The sequence below is a fragment of the Aethina tumida genome, chromosome 1 (assembly GCF_024364675.1).
Source record: "Aethina tumida isolate Nest 87 chromosome 1, icAetTumi1.1, whole genome shotgun sequence".
In the NCBI taxonomy this organism is placed as follows: Eukaryota; Metazoa; Arthropoda; class Insecta; order Coleoptera; family Nitidulidae; genus Aethina; species Aethina tumida.
In genome coordinates this window covers 70,192,080-70,217,692 of record NC_065435.1, presented here as the reverse complement: position 1 = coordinate 70,217,692, position 25,613 = coordinate 70,192,080, and the positions used below count along the sequence as shown (strand labels likewise).

Genomic DNA, 25,613 nt, shown 5'->3' with positions numbered 1-25,613 from the left:
AATCAGGAAGTAAGGGACCCCTATCGATGAATAAGCAGAAGAGAATCCACGGAGAAGCCCGCTACGTCTCCTTATTTGTCCCCATTCGATAATTTTATCTGGGTTCATTTAAAAAGCGTTATGTGTAACTATCGACTGGTGGATTTGAGACAGTTGCTAGACCGAATTGTAATGTTCTTTCAACAACTCCCCCAACACATCACAGCAGAACGTGATTCGTCAATTTGACAACAGGCTTTATTACTGTCAAGAGGTGTAGAGGGCTCATTTTCAATATCTCCAATAAAGTAAAATTTCAATTTTTCTAAATAAATTTCGATTTTTTCGTTATAGTTAAATGTCACTAAATAATTCATAACAAGTAATAATTAAAGCCATTTAAAAGTATGCTGAATACGCTGTCAATAAATAGTCACAAATTATCTGCTATACAATTCTGCAAATATTGAATCTGACTTATATTTGCACAATCCCGTAAATTATCATAATTCATATTTTATTTATATTTCTAATAAAAAATATCTTGATGCGATTTTCATTTTTTTGATATTTCATTATTTTCATCCATAAAACTAAATAAAAGTACATTATTAATATCATTATTTTTTAAATTTTTGAAAAAAAAACTTTGATAGAATAGTATATTTATATATGTACTATAAAATAGCTACAAAATGTCTGCAGGAAACAGAAAGTTATAAACAATATTTGATGAGGTACTATTTTAAGAGATGCGATAAAAATATCGACCATAATAAAAAATATTTTCCACAAAATTTTCAGTGACATATTAAATGATAATATTTTTTCGCATATTTATTCAATTAGTAGTTTCTGAGGTATGGCCAACAATTATTTGTCAACCTGGTGTATTTGTAACATTTCCAAGTGCGTGTAATATTGTAAAAAATAAACTAACCTTGACTTTAGCTGGAATGCTTCTTGGAACGTAAGTGACGGTATTATTTTCAGTGTACTTGTACCACATTCTGCACCAGACACGTTCTGGTCCTCTCGTTTTCGTAGCACCGATCACCCTCACCGACCGTTGGCCTTTTCTGTTATCGAAAAACGCAGAGAACACGAAAAATTTGTATCTGAAACAAAAAAACTCAGTATTAAATTCCTATATTTCTTTATATTTAAGAGGTTGAAGTTTCACATTTCGACAACAGGAGAGTCTCCTTCAACGAGTAGTAGCTTCGTAAGTTCGTGATATATTATCATCACACACACACACTTAGTGGAAAGCATGTTATTTCCAAGTTTCTAAGTATTTTTTTTTTTTTGTAATTTTGGTATTTAAATTCTGTAACATTTTCTGCAGTCCGTTCGAATATTCACATACGGTAAATAAATTATACAAAATGACATTTAACTTTAAAACAAACTCGTTTAGATACTGCAAATGTTCTTGTTTATACATCCCATGTGTTTTGCACGTACGTTCGCTTACAAGGGAATTATTTAGTAAGCGGTGTATTTATTGCGCTCGTTTTGGGGCCGCGCAATTTCTGTCAGAGAGGCCGATTTAATATACAACGTCATTTGCCGACTGAATTTAGTTTTGTGAACGTTCCTTAATTACTTCATACGTTTGTGTGTGTACACATAGATTATAATTATGCTAACTACTAAAATACACCCACTTACTTTATTTAATTTTATTTCATCTTGTTTTTAATAAGTGATATGTCATATTTAGTGTGAAAGACGTCGTGTCTCATCATTGCGAAGTAATTCGCCGTAACATCGTGAAAGAAATGTGGAAAGTTCACGCATGCCTGAACAAAATGTGCTTTGAATTTCGTCTGGCGATAAAGTAAAGTGGAAACTTTGATAAACACTTTAATATCGTTCACAACTTTACGAATGAAAAGACCAACTTAAGTAAAATTTGTGTTAAATTGTGTTTGCCGTAAACATTGCGAACTTTCGATGTGACGTCCAGGCCAATATAGCCTCAGAAGTGTGGTAAATTGTGTTCCATCGATCTTCGAATTCACGACGCTCCGCAAGAATTTTGAATGCTTTCATAACGAGTTCAATGTCCGGTTCATTTTCAAGTCATTTTCCTCGATGTGACGGAGAAGAAATTTTGCATTTACATATAATAAAAACCCCCAAATGATAATAATATTTTTTTAACAGGAAGTTTACAATTTGGACCGACTTCCAAAAGGGAAGACCCGGCAGGCATCAACTTGATAACGTCGCCGTGAATTAATGGAGAAAATCTATTTTGGCGGAATAATATGCGGCGCGGAGAGTCGTTCGGGCGTTTTAAAACAATCGGAAAAGAGAACGGGGACGTAATGCCAGGTTCAGCATGAAATATGCGAACGGCTGCCATTCCATTTGAGACACTGGTATTTCGAGGATATACGACTGTTTCGGTCCTTGCGGAATTGTAGCTTGGAACGAGCCATTTTTTTTTATAAACTTCTGTAATTGCAAAATATCGACCAACAGCTTCCTTGAAAGACACGAAAATCTACAGTGTGATCATATAAAAAATACAGACGAATTGGGAGAGAAAATATAGGTGTTGAAAGAACTCAAAATTTAGACCCTTGCAATCATCATTCTTGTGAAAGTCAACTGAGTGTAAAATGTACAAGTTGCTTAAACTGTTTAAAGATTTAAAAGACTGTAAAGTATCCAGAAAGAATACGAAGAAAGCCGATTTAAATAAAAAAGAGTCAACACTTGATTTTGTGACTTAAAATATAAATGATCCAAAAAACACAAACATTAATTTAAGGAACAAACCAGCCAGTTTTTCAAATAGGCCCCAACTTGAATAATTCAGGCTGTTAATTTGATGTACCCAGTTCTGGAGGCATGACATGTTACGACTTGTACTACCCAATTGCCTTACGGATCCTTTGTCACCCGCCGACTGACTTCATTCCTCTTATCATCTTCCACTTCGTGTTATAGTTAATGACAACCTCCTTCCCAAGTTTCTAAGTGCTTAATTTATAATGTCTTTCATGTTAATAGCATAAAACCCTGGGTTGGAACACGGTTTACAAATAATCATCCCGAGCTTAGGACTCCGGAAAGCCAAACATATGAAATTAACCTTTGTATTTTGCTTATTCACCGCAGCGAACGAGCGAATTAGGCACAAAATAATTATGTTTACTACTGTACAGAACTACAATTGCTGTATGTATTTATTATTATTAGAAAATTTAACAGTATCAATATCAAAGTAGTATTTAATAATCCGATGGTTCAGTTGAGTGCAACTCATTAAACTGTCCCATTCAGTTAGATCCTTTATACCGTCTTCTTTGATCTTATTGTCATCGTAACACATCAAGAGATAAATAAAAATTCAGCCTCGCGGTATGAATGTAACATCTGTAGCTCTTTCATCATTCTCTAATGCCGCTTCCAGTTTCATCACAGTCCCACAGGCAGTATTTGCTAATTTATTAAACCCAGCTCTGACAGATTTTGCTTCATATCTCGGTCCTTCGTCTTTATATCCAAGAGATTAGTATTGAAATTGAGCCCATGCAGTTTATTTAATCTGGTTTGTGAATTTCAACTTAAATTATGATTAAGAAACCAAACTTGAATAGTTAAAGCAGGAATTAAAGAAAATATCATATGTACAAGTGATCGTATTACGTGACACAAAGGAGGAATTAATTTCGGAACAAAACAGAAGGGACAGAAACGTCTACAAGGCAAAGTCCCCGAACTATAACTTTGGTCTTTTTTAGTGTTGTACCTTTCAAGTTTTAAATCCTCCTCTCCCGAGTTCTTTCCGGTTAGTCACCGTTTCCTGGTAGAAAATCCAGTGTCGGTATAAATGACGGCAATGGCCAGTTCAGTGCACACAAAGGACCCCATTTGCACCCGGATAATATAACTGTGCTGTCGTTGCGTCGGCTGTACAGGTCGGCCTTAATTACGAATTTACTTTGTGCAGATCAGGGATCGCACAAAATACCTCGTCATCTAACCAAATAGGCGAAATTCGATGCTAAATTAAGTCCGGACATTTTATCACTTTGACAAAAATAAAATGATTATTTTACTTTTTCTGTACAACAGCTAATAATCCTAATGTAATAAACCTTCCCGAAAAATCTCGAGCGAAAAAACATTAAAAGAGAAATCTCGCCTTTCATCGTGTTCGGCTCCGCTTATTGTCGAAATTGTTTCCCATATTTGGGCGCAAAATGATAAATTCCGAGTGAGAGCACAGAAAGCTTAATTGGGTCATTTACCGAACGTAGCTTTTTTGGTGGCAGTATTAATTTAAATTAACGCCCACGACGAAAACCGGGGGCCGTTCTCGAGGAATTTAATCGAAACTTGGGGTCGGCCGTCATTATTTATGATTTGCTACTCGGCCGAAAAGTTAATTAGAAAGTTTTGTAGTTGTACCGTTGCGGCACAGAAACGACTATTTACGTCGGTGCGTCGGTTTAGACGGGCTTAATTTGACAGCAAAAGCGGGAATGAATATGTACCTGCCATTGAGAAAAGTTCCAACGGTAGACATGTGTGCATGATGTTCTTGGTATAGAGGAAAGGTATTTATTAATCATCATTCTCTTTAAAAAAAAATATATTTTTTAAAACCTAGAAATTCAACAAGTCAAAAAAAACATCCGATTTTCTTTTTCCTGTTCCATAATATAATGCAAAATTTATTGAATTCTAAAAAGTGCTAAAAGAGTCTAAGCTACGATTGGTGATATTTTAATCGAATTTAATTTATAGACATTATGTTGAAAAGTGCATGTTTGGCAATAAAAATGTAGTTTTTACCTTGTTCCTTGTACAGTTTGCCACTTCCCATCGACTGGTGGCAGATAATCGGGATAGGGAGGAAGTTGGTTCTCCAACACGACTCTGGAAGACACCGAGGCGGAATTATCTACAATGGGAATGGCGGCTGGGGCCCTTCCTCCCATCAGAATTGATTGGAACGTGTCGTCGTTCATCATAGCCGCCCCAACTCGAATTGATATGTAGTCATCATTCTGAAAAGATAATTAACTTATTAACTCTGTTATTAATATCATTATAATTTGAGTACGTAGGTTTAAAAAAAATCAACAATTGCTTCATCAGATTAGCCACCATTCACCTCCGTAAATATAATTTTGTCTGTCAAAATTAAACAGAGTAATTGACTTTTGACCACTTTAGCCTCAATACTTCTCAGTATTCGCCATGGGTTTAAATATTGATATTAAATTAAAATTGAAAAAGTGTTTGTACATAATGAAGAGGACATTCCATATTGGTTTCACCCCTTTTATAGTCTTCATGGACTGGCGACTTGGACCAGATGTTGGATGCAGTCCCTTCAAAATATCCGAGCTTCTTTGGTAGGAAAAGTGTATATCCATTTGGCTTGAAATTGTAAAAAATTTTGTCACATTATTATTAAATTTATGTATAAACAATAAAGAGAAAATAAATAAATAAGTTGCTTGACAACCATTTATAACAAAACATTAAAAAATCATTTTTATTGTCAGAAATAGTTTTACATTTTATTGTGGTTCAATTAATTCAGAATGGATTTAACTCCTGATGCTAAAGAAAGACTGGAAATCATTCTTACAATATTGAAAAAGACTTTCCACGTTGGCTATATACCACTTGTACTGTACATGGGCTGGAAGCTTGGTCCTGATGCTGGATGCGACCCATTCAAGTTTACCCATCTTCTTTGGCATTACTGAATGTTTTCAACAATATTTTGTATAACGTAATTTAACTTTAAATTTAAATTTGTAAATTGATAATTTATAAATGTAATAAATTTTTGGTATTAGTAACATTTGACTTTTATTCATAACCATAACTACTTTAGTAATAAAGTAAATAGTGGATAATATGTATTTAATTTATAACTTGACAGGAGTCACATGACCATTGCATTTTTGACGAAACAAAAAATAATCTTTAAAGTCAAACGCCAAATGGCATAAATTAGTTATATTATTATACGACAGTTTGTTTTAAGCAAATTCGCAATGGAACTGAGCAAGGAATCGAAAGAAACTATACGAATGGTTGTTAATATCCTGAAGGGAACATTCCACGTGGGTTATATACCGTTGGTACTTTACATGGGCTGGAGAATGGGACCTACCGGCGAATGTGGACCATTCCAACTTCATCGTATTCTTTGGTGATGTGTGATTTAATGTAATTATCATAATTCACCCTGATTTATAAATAAATCGTCTCACATGACGTTTCTCTGTTTTATTAACGTAACGAATTTTAAAATTCGTACCGTAGGGTAATATTATAGGTTATATTTAAATGATTAAAATTGTGATATTAACCTTCAAATTTTAAAAAATACCATGTAAAATAGAATAGAAATTAAATGTGGTGACTACGTGTAATTAGTAGTTAGTTGTAGAACTGGTAACGTACAACCTTTTTGACAATATTTAGATAATAACAATAAGAAAAACTTCAATAACATAAGTCAATTTTTGATAACTTGGCAAAAATTATTTTCAAGTTCATAATGGATATACGAATAGAAGCTAAGAAATTGGTAAAAAAAATTTTCCCAGTAATGAAGACAATATTTCGATTTAGTTATGTACCACTCATAATGTATTTGAGTTGGAAATTTCGTCCTACTATCAAGTACGACCCATATAGAGTAACACAGTTAATTTGGTTTGTGAGCCTGTTTTTAGCAAGACCTATGTAAGAATTTTCATAAAATAAATTATACGCTGATGAACAATTCGTTGTTTTATTAATTTATATTTTATAATAATAAGTAACATCGTTTGTCACACTGAAGTTCCACATAAACTTCATTGATATCATAAGAAAAACATTCAGTGCACAGAGTCTAGTAGGTTTATCGATTCAATATATTCAATTTAAAATGATCGTCTTTTATACTTTATGATATATCACTGGAAAAAAAAGTGTTCGATGCAGAAGCACATGCACGTTATCTTTAATCTATTTGCTTTGCCGGTAATATATGGATATGAACACGTCGTGTTGTTCTTTCGATATAACGCAGTACGTTTTACTGGAAATTGAAACATTAAATTTCGATCGATAAGCCTCCATGTGAACGACATTTTTACTTAATAACTGAATATTGCAATTTTTAATGTTTGTGTATTCAATACATGTACCGCAACTATTAGTGATTTATTTTTACATGTATAGGACCTGCTTTGGTAGTTCGGAATAAATTGCATTTAAACGTATTATTTGAAAAATAAACAGTTTTGTAATTTTTTTAATCTACCTATTTTATTGGTAATTACCAATGTTATTAACTATTTAAGTTATTAAATTCATTTAAAATTACATTAGTAAAAAGTTTATTAAGTCAATTGTAAAGCATTTTTAACGGATCATAGTTGAATGGTACAAAAATATTAGTTGTTTGATCAAATTTACCTTATTCCAAAGTTAATCATAATAGAGATATGAGTGGTTAAATTTAAAATTTTTGTTTCGATTTCATTAAATAATTTATATTTTAATCCAATCTTTTACGCTAAATCTGGTAAAATAATGGTTCTGTAACTTTTTGCTTATTATTTTGTTGTAGGTTAAAGAGAGCACCTCGTACGGCGCCTAACATATTTTAACCCTGTCCCAACTTCTTTTTATTTCTGACAAACAATGACGTTGTAATTCAGGTTTGGCAAAATGACAAGCAATGACATTGTCATTCAGTCTTGTAGAAATGACTATCCTTTATATTTGACAGAAAATTAATCATTGTCTAGCTAATTTGTTGTTAAAAAGTTGAATTATTGGAAAAATTTTAACAATTGACCAATTTAAAATACTAAATCGAATGTTTTATAAGTAAACATCTAGAAAATGGTCAGTCTGCGAGAGATCTTAACAAGGTGTCTTTTACCACTAAAAGTTTTCATAAAACATTTTATAGTATATTAGGTTACAAAGAAGCAAAAATAATGATCAAAATCTACATTCTTAAAATAAAAAACCTTTTGCTTCAAATGTTGCTTAAAAAGATCGATTTAAATAGAAGTTATTGTTATTTATAATGATAAAATCGATATGAAAACAAATTTTTTAATTTGCCCGCTTGTATCTGGATTATTATTAAAATTTGAATGAGGCAAATTTGCAATACTTTTTCACTATAATCACAGTATATAATTATGAACCATTTTATTGTTCTTGAAAAAGCAGTTAAAGATTTAATAACAAGATTTTCGCCACATTAACTTATAAAAGAAGCAAATGTGAACTAGAAACACTTTTTTGTAAAAATTTACTTTTTATACTGAATTTCCTAGTCATACAAATATTTTTTAAAATGTCTTCATTTTTACACATAAACTTATTTTCAAGGTAATTTATAAAATAAAAGAACATAACTTAAGTTACAACATCATTTATTTTATTACCTGAAAATCATCATAGTCCGCCTTGTCCTGGTGTTTGGTGTGGTAGGTGAGGGAGCCGTGCCGCACCAGGACGCCTGCCCCCCGACCTCGCTCGTCAATGAGAAAGATCTCGGTGAACACGATTATACCGAACACCGAGAAGAACATGACCACGATGAAAAAACTCATGTTGGCCCGTTGCCGGTTCCGAAACGAGATGTAACGACGTCCGCCCCCGCTGCTCGACCCCATGTCGCCGTCACTGTAACAAAAATGATCGGGTTATTACGCTGCGGCGGGATAATTCAATTTTCTGGAAACCGAGAACAAAGAGTGTAACGTTTAATGAATATTTATTGGTTTGGGATCGCTGATAATTAATTGAGGACCGGCGGAAATGAAGGTAATTAATAATATTAAACTGTTTTGGGTTTCGTTCACTTTTGTTGTCGTATTATTTACTATAATTTTGTTCTAACAGTAAATGTAAATACAGGTCTAGTTCAATAATAATCCAGTATTTTTTTTAAATTGTTTCATTTTATCATTTCTTTTTGCATATCTTAACTTGACAAAACAAAAAATTAGAAAGTGAAATTCATGTTTTTGTAATATTACGCCCATAAAAGGAATTTGCATTTTATGAAATGGATACTGTAACTGACAAATTTGAATATGGAATGATTCAAACGCTCATTACAACATTGACAAACAAATCAGAAAACGAGTTATGATGTAAATATGATGTATTATTGAAGAGTAAATCCAATATTCTGACAAATTTTGATTAAACGCCATGAATATTAATTAAAATTCTTGATTTGTGATTAAAATTCCTATTCATCATAACATTTGCATTAATTTAATAATAATAGTTTAATAAGTAAATTCATATATTTTATCACACAGATACACACATATTTTGATAAACATCTATTTTATATTTAAAATAAATTACGTAGATATGTGAATGTTCATTAAATAAACATACAAATAATAAAATAATACGTAATATTTATGAAAATAAATATACACATACGTCTAACTATTTTATGAATATATTAATTTCCCGAATATATTTTGTTAAATGTAATAGTAGTGAAAATGTGTACAAAAAACCTAGAGAGTCTAATAATCAAATGTAATAAATTCATTAATTAAACTGCGCATCAAAATTAATGTGTAAATCTTAGTTCGAATTCATTCGTTGTTTATCTACGCATTTTTAAACAAAAATATTAAACACGAAGAAATGTATTTTATTTCAATGTTAGTTAAGCCTGATTTCCCTACGTGCCCTCATAATATCAGAGATGATTTATTTAATTAATCAATAACAGATATAAAATTGTAATTTATTTGGATCAGACTGCACTAGAGACATTACACTTTACGAAGAAAGCTATATTCAAGCTCAGCTGACTCAACGATACAATGTGAACCAATTAATAATCCTGAGTTCTGAGATAATAATAAGATAATAACACATGAAGACCAAGTCAGGGTAAAAAATAAACCATGTCCAAGATCGTTTTCCACATATGCATTGAGGCAAAGGTTTGTAAATTGAATTTCCGGAGCGAGAGAATTTTAATATGTGAAGCAACACTTTTGAGAAGATTCGCAGAAGGTGATATCAGGCCCAAAGGGGCAGCCATGCTTACCAGAGACCACCGGAAGCAAGCACTGGATTTTATACGTAAACATATTGCGTGCAATAACAAATATGGGGCGTGAATGTTTTCTGATGAGTTATTTTCTCTGATGATAGACGAAATAAGATATATAGAAAGCCAACAGAAAATTACACGCAGTATAATATTGTTAGTACAGTGAGTACTACTGAAGCTGTGTAATGGTTTAGGGTGACATAAATGTGAACGCTCGTACGGAGTTAATTCTAGTGGATAACTGCACATCGGTATATTATATTATCGAGATTTTAGAAAATCATGTTATTACATCTGCATTATTTGTTCAGGAGATCGAAATTTTTACAATGGTTGAGCCTCCTAGAAGTCCAGACCTCAGTCCAATTGAGCATATGTGAAATATGATGAGTAGACGACTGAAACAACTTCAAATCCCTCCAAATAATTTAAATGAGATTGGTCGAAATTTGGAATGAAATCACTAAGACCAAATTCGGTCATAAATTTTTAGCATGAGGGATTGTTGTCATGTTGTAATTAATGTTAGAGGAGGACTCGATATTAATTTAATTTTATTTACTTTAATTTTGAAGCTTTTTAGAAATATAACACATCGTTCAATAAGTCCCGAGACTAATCCAGAAATGGTCCTAGTAGTACCAAACTGGCCACGTTTCCCTAGAGTACGAACCTATACATGAAACGTGTAAAAATTTCGAGTCGATCGGACCACAAACAGCAGAGTTATCGAAGTTAGAGTTAAGTCACTTTGTAATTTGTTTGAAAAATGGAGAAAAGTGAGTCTCGCGTGTTGATAAAACATTGTTTTTAATGGGTAAAAACACCGTAGAAGCCCAGCAATGGCTTGAAAAACATTATCCGGACTTCTCTCCATCCAAACCAACGATTTGTCGGTGGTATGCTAAGTTTAAACGTGGTCGTACAGACACAAACAATGCGGATCGTTCGGGTAGTCCATTGGAAGCCGTTACACCGGAAAATGTGAGTGAAATGTTAAAAGTCATAATGAAAAATCGCAAGGTGAAGGTCCGTGAGATTGCAGAAATGACACAGATATCATCTGGAAGCGTATTTACAATCCTTCATGAAAAATTGAGCATGAAAAAGGTTTCTTCCAAGTGGGTGCCGCGATTGCTTTCAGTGGAACAAAACAGCAAGCCACAAGTCCATGAAAACAAAGGCAAAATTGAACGAGTTTGGCCCCAGCGACTATTAGCTCTTTGATGATCCCAAAAAAATGCTCCAGGGAAAAAAATTTGGCTCGAATGAGGAGGTCACTGCCGAAACTGAATCCTATTTTGAAGCAAAGGATAAATCCTTTTATAAACATGGTATAGAAATGTTGGAAAGGCGTTGGAACGATTGTATCACTCTAAAAGGAGATTATATTGATGAATAAAAATGATTTTTGAAAAAAAAATGTTGTTTTCGTTGTTAGTCTCGGGACTTATTGAACGATGTGTTAATAGATTATTGTTTTTGAATACATTTTCTGGAAATGTTGTTTTCATTTAAAATGTTTAATAATTTATCTTTATCTTCCTAGGAAAATATCTTCTTTTCATAACAAAATAAACATTTATAAATTATATTAATTTTAAGTTAATTTTGATATCCAGTGTATTAAAAAAAAATCCGAAATGAATCAATTTTAGATAACGGAATGCCATTCTGCAATGAAAAAATTTATCGCTACATAATTATTATTTTCAAATTTATAGCAAAAATTAACAAAAATATAGTTAAGTTCATCATCATCATCATTCAATATAATGTACCAAAAGATGATTAAGTTTAATTAAGATTTTATTTTATTTATAATGCTAATTTTTGTAATAATACTGAAAAGAAATTTAATTACATTTTTAAACAAAGAATGTAAAGGCGTTTTATGATATGATAATTAAAAACGCTTACTTTCCATTTAAAAAAAATTGATGAATTTCAGGATTTGTTATAAATGTTAAATAAAATAATGAATTTATTCCAGTTGGCTATTACACTATATAGGTTGAACATAGTGGTTCGATTTTTTTAACAATTCGATGTCTACTTTTATGACCAAATCAATAATTACATCAAAGTAAATAATATACCATTGACAATTATTAACACAGAAAATGAAATTTATGTGACATTATCGTATCAACAGTAATTGAAATTGGCCATTAAAGTGCTTCTTCGAATATTAAAGGATGTCTTTTTACATTTTCAGGAAAGTCTTTAGGTTTTTAATAGTTAATAACTTTTAAGTAACATCAAAATCAATTTATATTACCTTACGTTTATTACCAAATCGTCAACACTTTGTTAAATTCAAAACTACACCATAATTATTTAAAAAAAAATATTGTTGAGTTTGTCAGCAATTATCACAACCAGACTGCGATAATGAAATTTCTAGCATTCACCACAAACAATTTTTAAAACACATCATTTTCATAATGGAAATTAACATTTTTTAAATGCTAGTGTTAGTAAACTTTATTCATATTCTATGCTTAAATATATAAAATTATGAACGGTATAACAAATTAATTAATTAATATCATCAATAAATCCAGTCACATAGTTTCGCAATAACCTGTTTATATTTTATGTGATATATTCGTGTTTATATTTAAAAACTTCTTCGGAACTTTAACGGTTTTCGTACCAATGGTAACATAAATTTAGTCATAAATTCCGAAAGCTGATACGTTCCAGAACCAATTTCGAAATATTTGTAGCCCTATTTTTTCTATACGTGCGTTTAAATGTTTGAGGGATGTTTTTGATAACCCTATAAAACGTTTTCATTAGAATACAAAAAATTACGGGAATTTTCGTTATAGATTTGTTATTTCAAATATACTGCTATATATTCAATTTTGTGTTGAAAATTGGGAATATTTATTTTAAAATTCGATTGTAAGTAATTTTTTATTTTGGTCTTTCCGGGCAATTTAATATTTTATGTCCAATAAACAAAACAGAGATAAATTGTATTAAAATGTTATTGATAAAAATCATAATTCTCTACACTGTTGCAAAACATTTTATTTTAATGTAGGTGGAATTCATTTAAAAATAATTCGACGTGGCCGTACACACAAATCAATGTTAATTACTTTTGATTTGATTGACTTTTCATGATTGGAAACTATTTCTAGCTGTTAGGGAAACTTTTTTGGAACGATTAAAAACTGTATGTTTCAACAAATATAAAACGTTGAACAAAGACACAAACATACTTCTGAATTATTAATATCAGTATCATATTTTGAGAATGTTCATTAATATTCTAAGGAAAAATTTCCCGTACAATTTGAATATGATAATATTTTTTTAAAGTTGACTACTGTTTTTAAATATCTACAAAGTAATAATTATGTCAAGTGTAGTACATAAAATTACATATTCGTCTGTAAAAGCGGTACTATTTACGAGAACTTGCCCGATTTTTTATTCAAATAAAGAGAAAATATACACGAACATTTTAAACCTTGTAAAAATTCATATATGTTAGTATTTCGGTAACTATGTTGAAGGAACGAATACAATTATTTCTCCTCTTTTATTCCATATTTCCTGCCATTAAGAATTACAGGAAACAATCAAAAACATCTTACACAACTTACTGGCTTCTTTAACATTTTGAACCTATAGATATATAACTATATTGGGCATCTTCTGAAGTAGATAATTTGAATTATTTTAAAAATCATAATACCAATGGCAAACTATAGTAACAAATATATTATCAAAATATGCGTAAATTAAGTTGCACCAGAACGCAACTTTTAAACCAGTAATATCACCAATATTGGATTACATTGTAAATGAAGCTGGTAAAATGTGTTCATTCATAATCCACAAATGCGTTTTTGGAAATATATATTAAATATATAAAAAGCAAAACAAATTTAATATACCATGTAGAGAAGCGAATAATCAAATAAGTCAAAATAAGACGAATTAAAAATGTTTTAAAATTTATTTAATCTAAATTGAATGTATCTACGTCAAGAGACGGGCAGCATTATTAACGTTATTTATCTGAATAATTGTTTTATAGTGTTTTTCTTAGATTTTGTTCTACAATTAAAAACAAATAAAAAATTTAAAAATATTATAATACAAACTTATGACGACTATGTTCACTTGTTAGAAAGACTAGGTTAGCAACATTCAAGAACTTACTTCCAACTCTGATCTTACTTGCCAAATAGAACTTGCATAGATAATATTCTGATCTTGCTCATTGAGATGACAAGAAAAAAGGTATACATACCTTGCGAATAAGTAATTAGTAAAAGAAAACGTAATAAAATAAGAAGAAATTGACGTGCATTTCAAAAATCAAGTTGATAAAATAATAAACAAAATGGCCGTATTTATTCTATGAGCTAGATGTATGTCTGTAGACTCAAAATGTATATAAAAGGGCCCTCCATATAATCAATAAAGAATATATTGGTTTTGGTCTAGTTTTCGTGATTCTTGTAGTTTTTTTATATTTGAATCATAGATAGTCTAAAATATTACTACCTACCGTTAAAAAAATAAAGAGACTAAATGCCATAAAAATATCGTTTTTACAGATATGTGCTACCAAGTACTTTAAAAAATATGTCTTTTTAGTGATGTGTATTTTAAATTCTACATAAAATTTTACTATAGTAGTTCATTCCTCGTATACCTAATGTTTTTTCGTGTAAACTAACATAGTGTAATTTATATGTTCTTAAATAAAAATTAATAAATAAAATGATGATGAATCCCAACAATATGGAGAGTAAAACTATTCACGATCCATCGAATTACCATACATTTTGATTTGTTATCTGATAATACATTTTGTCTATTTAGGTTTGCTGAGCATTTTGTTTGATTAACTCCTCAATTAACATTTTGGTTGAAGTTGCCAATCATTTCCATCCAGTTAATTAACGACCGCACAAGATTGATGGACAAGTGCATTGATTGTTTAACCACCCTGATGCATTAACATAGAATTAATTTCCGACTGATCCTTGAAAGTTACACATAAGTTGCGACTAAAATTTGCCTGAGCCCGGAGCCACTTAAAAACTACTTTGTATGCCCGGTAAGTATTAATCCGGGCTAATTTCCACAGAAACAACTCACTCAAAAGTTTCCGGTTAGCATTAAACATCAATGGGATAATGTATTCAACAGTTGCGCAATAAATTTTAGTGCTGTCATGTAAGCACCTTATGCATCATAAATAATTCAGTGCATTTTCACACTTAAAAATATGAATGTGCCGACATTCCGGCCATCTCTTAACTAACTTAGAGACGGGATACTCAAGGAGCAATTCCGCTAAAATACTGCGGGAGTTTCTCGATATTTTAACAACTACTGAATTCCGGTTAAGGGTTGTTAACTTATTTCACATTTCATTCTTTTATTTTATAAAGTTTTAATTAAGCTAGAGACAAAAGAAAGGGGATTTTAAAGGTGAAAGATTCCCTTCCCAATTTATTACTATGCAAGTAGTTTTATTTCACAGTCACAGCAGGTGAATGAAGCTAAGAAAAGTTTTATAATTTCATAGCTCATTTTATTATGAGAAAATTTAATTTATGTTTTTACGATATAACTTAACATTTCACCACAGATAATTTTTATTGGTTACTAATTGTAAGTTAATTTTTTTGAAGTATATTTATATACGATACAGGCCATTATTATAGCAAGTTACTAAAATATATTAACAATATGAACTGTACTACTTGAAATAAATTCTTGTATATGTAATGTTTATTGTCTTTAATGTTTTTGTTGTGTTCACTATACAGTTGGTTAATTTAATTTTAATCTTTAAAGAACTGCGTATGTTTTTTTTTATTTTTAGCTAGACAAAACTATAGTAATTTTTTTACTTTACAGTACTACAATACACCGTGTTGATTCAGTCGATTCTTTACGAGTAGTCTTTTCCTTATTATAACTATTTAATAATGAATCGTTAAACTGTAACATGTATTGTAAGAAAAATTATTAATTCAGCCTTCCCAAGACCGGGAGAATGAAATAAACATTGCTAAGCAAGTCAGTCGTTTCCTGTATTAATAAAAAATAAGAAACAGGGCAGTGGAACTTGTGAGGAGAAGGTTAGTGGATGGGGGTTTGTTTGGCCACACATCTTGAAAGAAAACCCTGTTTTCTACTAAGAATTCGAAGACCCGAATTAAATTTGCTCAGGATCACGTCCACTGGATTTCAAAATAGTGGACTAAGGTAGTTTTAAATTAGACATTCTACAGGGACAATGTTTGTTATACCCATGTTTTTCTGCTTCTGTCATAGGAGCTCTTGATCATATAGACGGACACATGGACCGATGTATGTACAGGGCTAAATTAAACAATAAGCTGATTCCACATATTGAAAAAATGATGCCATTAAGAAATGTGTTTCACTGCGATAACAATTCCAAACACATGTGGCGGATTGGTCAAAACATCAAACCATCAATGTTTTATCTCTGATGATGCAATTTCCTGATATCAACTCTGTAGAAAACATCTAGGATCACGTTGATAACCAAATTCGTTGTTTAGTTAGTTACTTTATTCTCTCTTATTTCTCGAACGTAGAAATAACCGACATGAATTTCAAGTAATATCGTACTTATGGCACTGCCACCGAAGCACGTCATCTTTATAGTTTATACATAGATTATCTATGTTCTGTACATTGTAGCTTTGGAAGAATTCAATAAAGACTGCGTATTAGACCTCCGGCGAGCAAACTCTACTATATGTGCGGAATATCAGGTCTGAATTTATTCTCAGAGTAGAAGAAGAAATTTTAACGCACGTAGAACATAACTGGGGGACGAGTGTGTGGAAAATATCAGCTGAGGTAGCTAAGAATTAATGCTTCTATTGTTTAGAGAACCCACCATGAGTAGCAACTGCTTTATCCATGCACGATGGCGATGTTGAATACCCTCATTTTCGTTCCAGATTTTATGGTTGAGGCTAGATTCAACCGAAATGTAGTTGTTAATTGTTGTTGTGTAATGAAATGACAGGTATGTTTTTTCATTTACTTCTAGGTTCTGTTGTTTTACTAAACTGATTAACTGTCTACCTAAACTTTCTAGAGAACATAATGGGTCTTTGGAATGATATTTATTTGGACAAAAAGTAGAATAATGATGGTTCAGCTCTCTTATCAATATTTGAAAACATAAGCTATGACAGTACCGTAAATAAATTCCACGAGCTGAAGCTACGAATTAATTAAAAAATCCAACCAATGTGGGGATTTTACAAAGAGTTTGATGAATTATGTTAAAAGTTTTTTAGTTTATTTGTACAAATAATTTCAAATAAATGTTTGAAAAAAGAATAATGTTCTCGAATCTCCGGAACCATTGATTTACTGAGTCATGTTTTCTGCTTTTTTGATAAGTACCACTTCACCTTTACATACATTTTTACACCTTTTATATATGGGTTAAAATTGATTAAAAATTTGCTATTTAATTAAAGTTCACTTATTCAAAGTTTAAGTAAAAAGAGGAGTTATATTTATTAAGTGCATCTTTTTTCTAAACGAAAGTTTGGACATAATTATTTAATAAAAAATTAAAATATACCAAGCAGGAAAAGTGTCATACGATCTTGTAACTAATTTATTTCTGAACAAAGCAAATTTGATTAAATCGCAATAATTTTGTTCCATAACTACAATATTCAACAACCCGTAAGGAAAATCTATTAAATAATTGTATATTATTGTTATTAAAAGTTATAATATAATATACAATTAAGGAATGTAAACTTTTCAAGAGAATGAACAAAATGTAGGTTTATGTAGTCGTAACCTGCGCAACTGAATCAAAAACCTTCTATAAAGTTCTGGTTTAATTCTACGTTTACAGTAAAGCATGAATCGTTTTTAATTATTTATAATGTTCGTTTTCTTCAATTAGAATTTTAAATGGTACGTTTTAATTAAAAAGAAATGTGTGATAAGAATCCACAATTTAAATTGACTAAAAATACTGTACATAATCAAAACAATTATAAAGCACCTACTTACATTTATTAATTAAAGTTATCCACATTATTTTGATTACAACACTGAACTACATCACGTTCGCTACAATAATTCTCTTTTGCGTGTTTAATTATTGATATAAATGACATCATATGTATCAAATTATGGTCATGTGCATTCGAAATTAATTTGTTTACGAAATTTACTAATTATAATAGGAATTAATATTATAATTATTATTAATAAATTGTTGAAATGTTCGTCAAACGCACACACATGATTAATATAAAACAAGGAACGTAGATTTTATCGGAATGCTTTGACCGCAACATATAAACGTGATTATTCTTCGTTATTGGTTTTTCAAAATCCGGCGGGTTATTATTGGGTTCGCCGCGGGGAATCGATCATTTATGGCCGATGCGAGTCCATAAATTTTGGACTAATATCCGGTGTTTGTCTGTCATAGGCAGAATTTCGATTTTGAAAAAGTATAATTTCGCATATATCTGAACACTAAACAAATCGACGGTGTATTATAAATGGGCCTTTAACATGTAATGGAAAAAAGATACGGCCAAAATCATGCAAGGATTTTCTAATCAAGGCAAATAATAAAGGAGTTATTATTTAGCTCACAAAGGGCTTTTATATCAAAGCAGTATCAGTGTAACAAACCTGATTACATATTCAGTGTTCAGTGTTCATTGTATGTTTTGTCATATGTTATACAAAAGAGCAGACAATATACATGGCACGACGTGTTAACCTAGTTGTTTTATTAAAAGAAATTCATGTAGATATTATAACAAAAATTCAAATCTCTGTTACGTCCTTTGTTATCACTTTGTTACTCTAATGAACGAACTTGAAATATCTGGAACAAGTTTGAATTGATTTCCATCCCAAATAATATTTTTGTTCTATTATTCCTGGAAAGAAAAGACTATAAGGAACAAGTTGAATGAATTTCATTCGTTGTTTCTCAGTTAAGTGTACAATATATACTTTTTTATTTATATACTACTTTTCAACTTTTTAAAGAAATTGTATTGGAACTAATTTTTTTGAGTTTCTTTTGATATATTTAAATTAGTTGTAAGAAAAGGTCAATTAAACTCATCTCAAAAGGAATGAATTTATTAGACTTAGCGAACTTTTTTTGAGTTTCTTTTGATATATTTAAATTAGTTGTAAGAAAGTGTCAATTAAACTCATCTAAAAAGGAATGAAGACTTAGCGAAGTTGGTTTATCCATCTGAGAAGTTGCTAGAAGTTAATCAATCGGTCTATCTCTAGTATGGTCAAGTGTTGGCGTTGATGATCTATAGAAATGCGAAACGATTGTTACAGGGGCTCTGTAGAACCAAAAGATACTACAGAAAGGCAAGATCAGTAAATGCGACAATTGACTTTTAGAGACCGTTGTATATTGACAAATCGTACGGCAGCTGCTTGGCAAAATGCAGTGGATTGAAGAATTGGTGTATCGTCAATATAGCGCCGAGTGAATCGTTTTGATTTTCGCAGTTACCTTCAACATTTGGTGTTTCTTCTGACTACCGAATATCGGCGACAAAGTTGAATGATCCCATGATTGAACCAATTGGAATGGTTAATGGGATGGTGGCTTAAACTGTGGTGGTAATGATTTCGTTATTTTTTATAGAGGCAAGCCTCTGCGTTATAAAGGCACATCGGTTTGTACTGGAAGTTTCATAGCCATACATTAACATATGTTCAAAGTATCCTAGACGTCCAGTCCCCAGTGACTCATGTTACGATTTCTCAACTTGTACTTCTCCATTTTCTTAACTTGTCCCCGATTGAACATGTGTGAGAAATCATAGGAAGAAAAATGAGTAATCTTCCCAAGCAGCTAGAGACCCTGAAACAATTGAGGTGCGAAATTCGAATAATATAAGTTTCTTTACATCAGGAACAAATTAACAACCTGTACTGTGTCATACCTACAAGATTAGGTGAGTGTGAACCTACACAGACAATATTGATGAAATTGTATGTCAATTTTTAATAAAATATTATTTTGATACTACGTATGTTATATTAGCATGTATTAAATATTATTAATTTTTCTGGATGTTCATATTTTATTCGTATGTAGTTTGATTCTACTTCACTCAGCGTCAGTATTTTAAGTTCTAATTGAATATTAAAAGTCTCAGGCATAATTAACAATATTTTTTTTTCTTTATTGTTTCTCCTTTGACTTATTATTCGCCAAAATTGAAATATAAATAAATCAGTTTTACTAATTTATTCAAGTAGATATCAATAATAATTGAGAAAATTTGTCTGTCTGTTTAATTAAAGCATCATGTTAACTCCATCAAAATTGTTGTATATACACCTTAACTAGTCATCAAAATTAATTAGAACCTCATTAGAATAAAACTCGGAAAATTCCTTCATTACATTCAAAACACAAAGTTTATTTTTTCAGTAAATCCGAACAAAACACCAACGGCACCGTCTAATTGTTCCGTTCCAGTAAAAAGACTGTTTCGTTTCCAATTCTTTCTGAAACATTAATTGCATATCGATCGTCGTTAAGTGAAACGACTCAATTCCCATTTTTTCTCCGATACAACTGACAACTTGTCATCGAACGTTTTACTGACACGCGAACGAGCAACGAGACAACTTTCAGCATGGGTTTATCATATGAAACTATTTCCACGACATTCGGCGTGGTTATGCAGAAAATTGCAATTTTCTTTATTGCCGCCCGGAGGTTAAACGAGTGCACCATTTAAATTTGAATTTCTATTTATTTCGTGCCAGTTGCATACACACAATTTTTATGAAAGTTATGTAAAACGATGTTTGTAAATTTGGTTTATATTTTACCAAAACAAACATTTAATTTGCCTATATTGCAGTCTAAATATAAATTAAAAAGATTATTTAATATTCATATTTCGTTTTATTAAAAACAAAAATTAAAAAACAAATATTTTATTTAGGTAATTACTCAAGAACTTTTCTAATAAAAATGTTTCAAAACAAAAGTGGATTAACTCAATTAAAGTTGTAAAAATTTAATATGAAATTTTCCAACCTCAAGTCATTAATGTTCTTAAAATACTGCATTATAAATTCCTTCAAAAAAGGATATTAAATATGCATTGCTAAGTAATTCAAGACGTCACAGTCATCGTGAGCGAGCGCGAGTTTACGTAATTCGAATGAAAGCTCGATATTCAGAATTTAATTCGTCGTTTCTTCCAGCTCGAAACATGACAAGTTAATGCTCTGAAAAGCTATCAAATGCCTTGGCAATTGATTAAAGTATACGCCATGTTCACTACATTTAAGACCTTGTTTCGTCTATAGTTTATGTCTGAGTAATTTCCATATAAATATTTTACTACCAAATAAATTACGTGTAATTTTCATGGTTGAGTTAATTTCATTTCGAATGCACTAATAGATAAACAAATAATAATACTAAAGTCTCAAAGTTTGTATGTTTGCATGCATAAGTGGTCTACATACCACTTTTCGAAGCCCTTGACCTCGACCGTCATATTCTGTCACCGTGTATCGTTTAGGTTCAAAAACTGAATCAGTGTAAGTTTTGACACTGTGAGGTGTATCGAAATTATAGAATACAATAAGCAGGACTGTAAGGACTGGAATACGGCAAATTACGAACTAATTTTGTAAGCATTAGTTATTCAGAGAATATTTTTCCTGTTTTGTTAAAATTATTATGTTAACCACAACATTTGAAACGATTATTTAAATGACAAATATTAAATTAATCTTAATTAACATTATTTTGTTTAATTTTATGAGATTATATATTGGGTAAACACATTAGTTCTAATAAATTTTCATCTATCTTTTACAGATTCTATCAGTTACATATATTTTGTCCTTTTTTATTTATTTAAATTGTTTATGAGATTCTTATGTAATATTATACAAATATTTAGAGGTTTGAGAAAAAAATTACTGCTGTGGGCCAAACGTTTATATTAGTCGCGAAGTAAACAACTGTTTTTTTGTCTTTTTTTATAGCATTACAAAATCTTGAATATATGAAACTGGCTGTGAAACAATTAAAATTAAAATATGTAACTTAAAAAATGTTATATTATAATGAAAAGCCTCTATATGTATAAAATTGGTGACCAAATTGACAAACAACGGAAAACCTAGTAAAACATCCCCATACTTTGATGACAACAAAGATATACAACATCGGTGACAGCGACAAAATTACAAAATTAATTATAAACTAATTCTCCCAGTTTTCTTTTATTTTCTATCTTACGGTATCTTTTAAGGTAATCTTGCAGAATCCGCTACTTTAAGGAACATTTTCTAGCGCATGCGTCGTGAGGCACTGGTTTCGCACTTCGCAAAGGTCAAAATATTCGAATTATTCTTTGTGGTTGAATTCTTATTAATATTGTGTATTATATTTTTTATTTTTTTTTTTTTTTGGTAAGTATATTCTTTCTTCTAATTTAATGGTTATTGCTCATTAATTAAAATATTATTCTTTACAGTTTATATTCTCCTGGTGTTTTTAAAAAAATAAAAATTATTATCCCTATTCTGGTAATTATATTCTTAATTTACTGGTATGCTCATTTAATATATTTTACTTTATAGATTATTTCCATTTTTAAAATATTATACTTTTATACCTTTAGTAAGATCATTTTTAATTTATTGGTAGTCATTTTTTAAGTTATCTTACTTAACTTATAGATTATTTGTGTGCTGTATTTATTAATATTATTATTATTATTATTATTATTATTTTGTTAAGTATGATCTTAATTTATTGATATGGGTCATTAATTAATTAATATATTTTACTATATAGTATTGTATTTAATTAAAAATGTATTTTTATTATTTTTTGACTTATTCCTAATTTATTAATAATTTTTATACTATATTTGCCTTGTGCAATTTTTTTCGAGGTACATAGACCATGCCTGTTCCTCGGAAGATCTATTTCCATCGTACCTCCACGAATTCATATGGAGAAATAAATTAAAAAATCATAATATGTTTATGAGCATTTTAAATTGTATCAGCGAGCAATATCTAGTGAAATAGGTTTTTTTGTTTTAATTGATTTTGTTTTTTATGATAAAATATAAAAATATATTTTTTTGTTAATTTTATGTTAATGTATTATTTTTTATAAAAATTATTCATTCCTCTGTAAATTTACCTAATTATTAAATAATTTCTCAATTTATTTAAACTTTTAATTAAATAGTTAAACTATCGAATAATTATAGAGTAAATAAAAAAATAATATACTAATTAATAAAGTGATTAGAATTTTTAGAATTCAACCACATAAATAACATAAGTCATACATGAATAACATAATAAATTACATATAGATTTTTCTAATAACAATTTTCTCTAGATATTTTGTTTGAATTAAAATCTCCGAAACAGATGATTTCAAATCAAGTTGACGCATGCGCTAAAAGTATTCCTTAGAGTCGCGGACTCTGCAATATTAGCATTTTTAATTCTCTATATATTTCAGATATATTTTTGCCTTGTTCATTAAGAAAAACAATACGCATACGCGTTTCTTCGTTTAGATTCGTTTGCAATAATAAAAATGCACATTGAATAGACAACACATCTGAGAATCGCATCTTACTATGTGGTGGGCAGTAGGCAGTACACAGTAATACAGAATGTGACCGTATAGGGTGTGCAGTCAATTAAGTGGCAGACCACTTACGCATGCGATAGTATATGGAATAATAGTAATCATTTAACACGTGTGGTGGTTGATAGTAATTGTACATTGTACTTACTTACATACAGTATAATATCAAGTATTCTAAAGATTAAATAATCGTAATATGTTAAGTTAACAACAGAATAAGACTCATTAAACACTTTTTCAATGGAGTTTAGATCGAGAAATCGACGTGGCCAGTTCATAACATTAATTATTTCCCTTAAAAGCCACTATTTTGTATGTGCTGGACCAATAAAAACTGCCAAATTTATGATTTTACTGTTTATTTTACTCGAAGCATCTGACTTGTGTGTTGCTCTTGAAATGCCTTAAATTTAACTCACACAAACTAAAGGAAGGGGGTTGCGTATTAGATGTTGCCAATGTTGACAAGTACTCTAACAGCTACTGCTTCAAATATTTTGAAGTGTGCTTCGGGTCATTATCTTGTTGAAAATAATGTTTTAGTGACATATTTTTATCTGAATACAGTACCATGGTGTTAAACTTAACTTTGGGTTAAACTTTTCATGAACTCCAGATCGCTCGTGTCCAACCATTTAATGTCAAGTAAAAGGGACCTAGTAAACTCAACTCTGGCTCGTCTGTTCTAATAGTTTTTTGGGTGACCTTCTCGCAAGACCCCCTTGTAGTAATATATCTTTTACGGTTCTTGAAGAAACGTTAATTGTGTCTCAAGTAGACCTTTTATTTTACTGAAACTCAGGAAAGAATCTTTTTTGGAGTGAGATAAAATTTGTTTGGTTTTTTTTGGTCTTCCAGTTTTATTTTTGCCTTCCACATTACCAAATATTGGAAATTGTTGTAAAACACTCGTTACAATCAAGCGATATTGATTTTTCTTTCATCGGATTGAAAAAACGATACAATTCGTAATTTTAATTCGGAAAATAATTTCTTTCCACGAGGCATTATTAACTCAGTTGACTTTGGTCCATACTGTAAAATTAAAAATGATTGTGGATTTTGTAGAGATTAGTGACATTTAGTAGTAAAGTTGCTCTACTTATTGCCATCTGAATATTGAGTTTTTTGATTGGTAACAAAAATTATTTGAATTTTAAAAAAGTTGCTCTTCTTTCTGCCAATACTGTACCTAGTATAAAATATGCGGAATATTATTCTTCGTAAAGTATCTTTGAAAGCACAGTTTTATGATAATCAAACAGCAAATTGTTTGGACCACGGATGTTTGTGGTATTTTTCTCAAGGCCCTTCAAACTAATATTTAAATAACCATTATGTTATCTAAACTAATTGTAAGTTGCAACAAATTTACCAGGAAAAGCAGTTCTTTTAATTGAAGTGTCTGAATTTTTTTTCTGAGATAATTATCTTATGTTAATACTGTTGACTTATGAATAAATATCTTTGAAAATTTTTACTATTTTGCAATTTTAATATTACAGATAGTTTTAATTAATAAATTCTGTTACACGATCATTGCTAGTTTTCCTTCATTTGCAAACAAATTAATTGATAATTTCCAATCTTCAAATATGACTTTGATATTTTTTGCGCCAGATTCCTTTGTAACAAAATATGATTATCACAAGCAACGATGAGGTTTAATTGGATACGAACAAAATCAAACAGAACGCACAGAAACAAACATAAAATCCAGGAAGAGCCGTACAAAAGACACCGATAAAAGAGCGTATCGGAACTTTGAAGTTCAAAAAGCCATCGATTGCGACCGGTCAAAGCGACGTTCCCGAGACAAGGGATTTTCTAATC

General features: G+C 30.5%; 1 protein-coding gene across 2 annotated transcripts in view; it reads right to left on the bottom strand.

The window, feature by feature from the left end:
- The window catches only part of LOC109608840 (beta-1,4-galactosyltransferase galt-1), a 63,928-nt gene that overhangs the window by 20,723 nt on the left and 17,592 nt on the right, over positions 1–25,613 (bottom strand). Inside the window, exons 2-4 of one of the 2 annotated variants that reach the window (XM_020025393.2) lie at positions 8,424–8,664; positions 4,798–5,012; positions 920–1,097 (exon numbers count right to left, since the gene is read on the bottom strand). In XM_020025393.2, coding sequence (XP_019880952.1) covers positions 920–1,097; positions 4,798–5,012; positions 8,424–8,654 — 624 coding nt within the window. In that variant the 5' untranslated portion in view covers positions 8,655–8,664. Of the gene's footprint in view, positions 1–919; positions 1,098–4,797; positions 5,013–5,068; positions 5,860–8,423; positions 8,665–25,613 lie in introns of those variants that run through there. The other variant, XM_049962090.1, reaches the window with a different exon arrangement.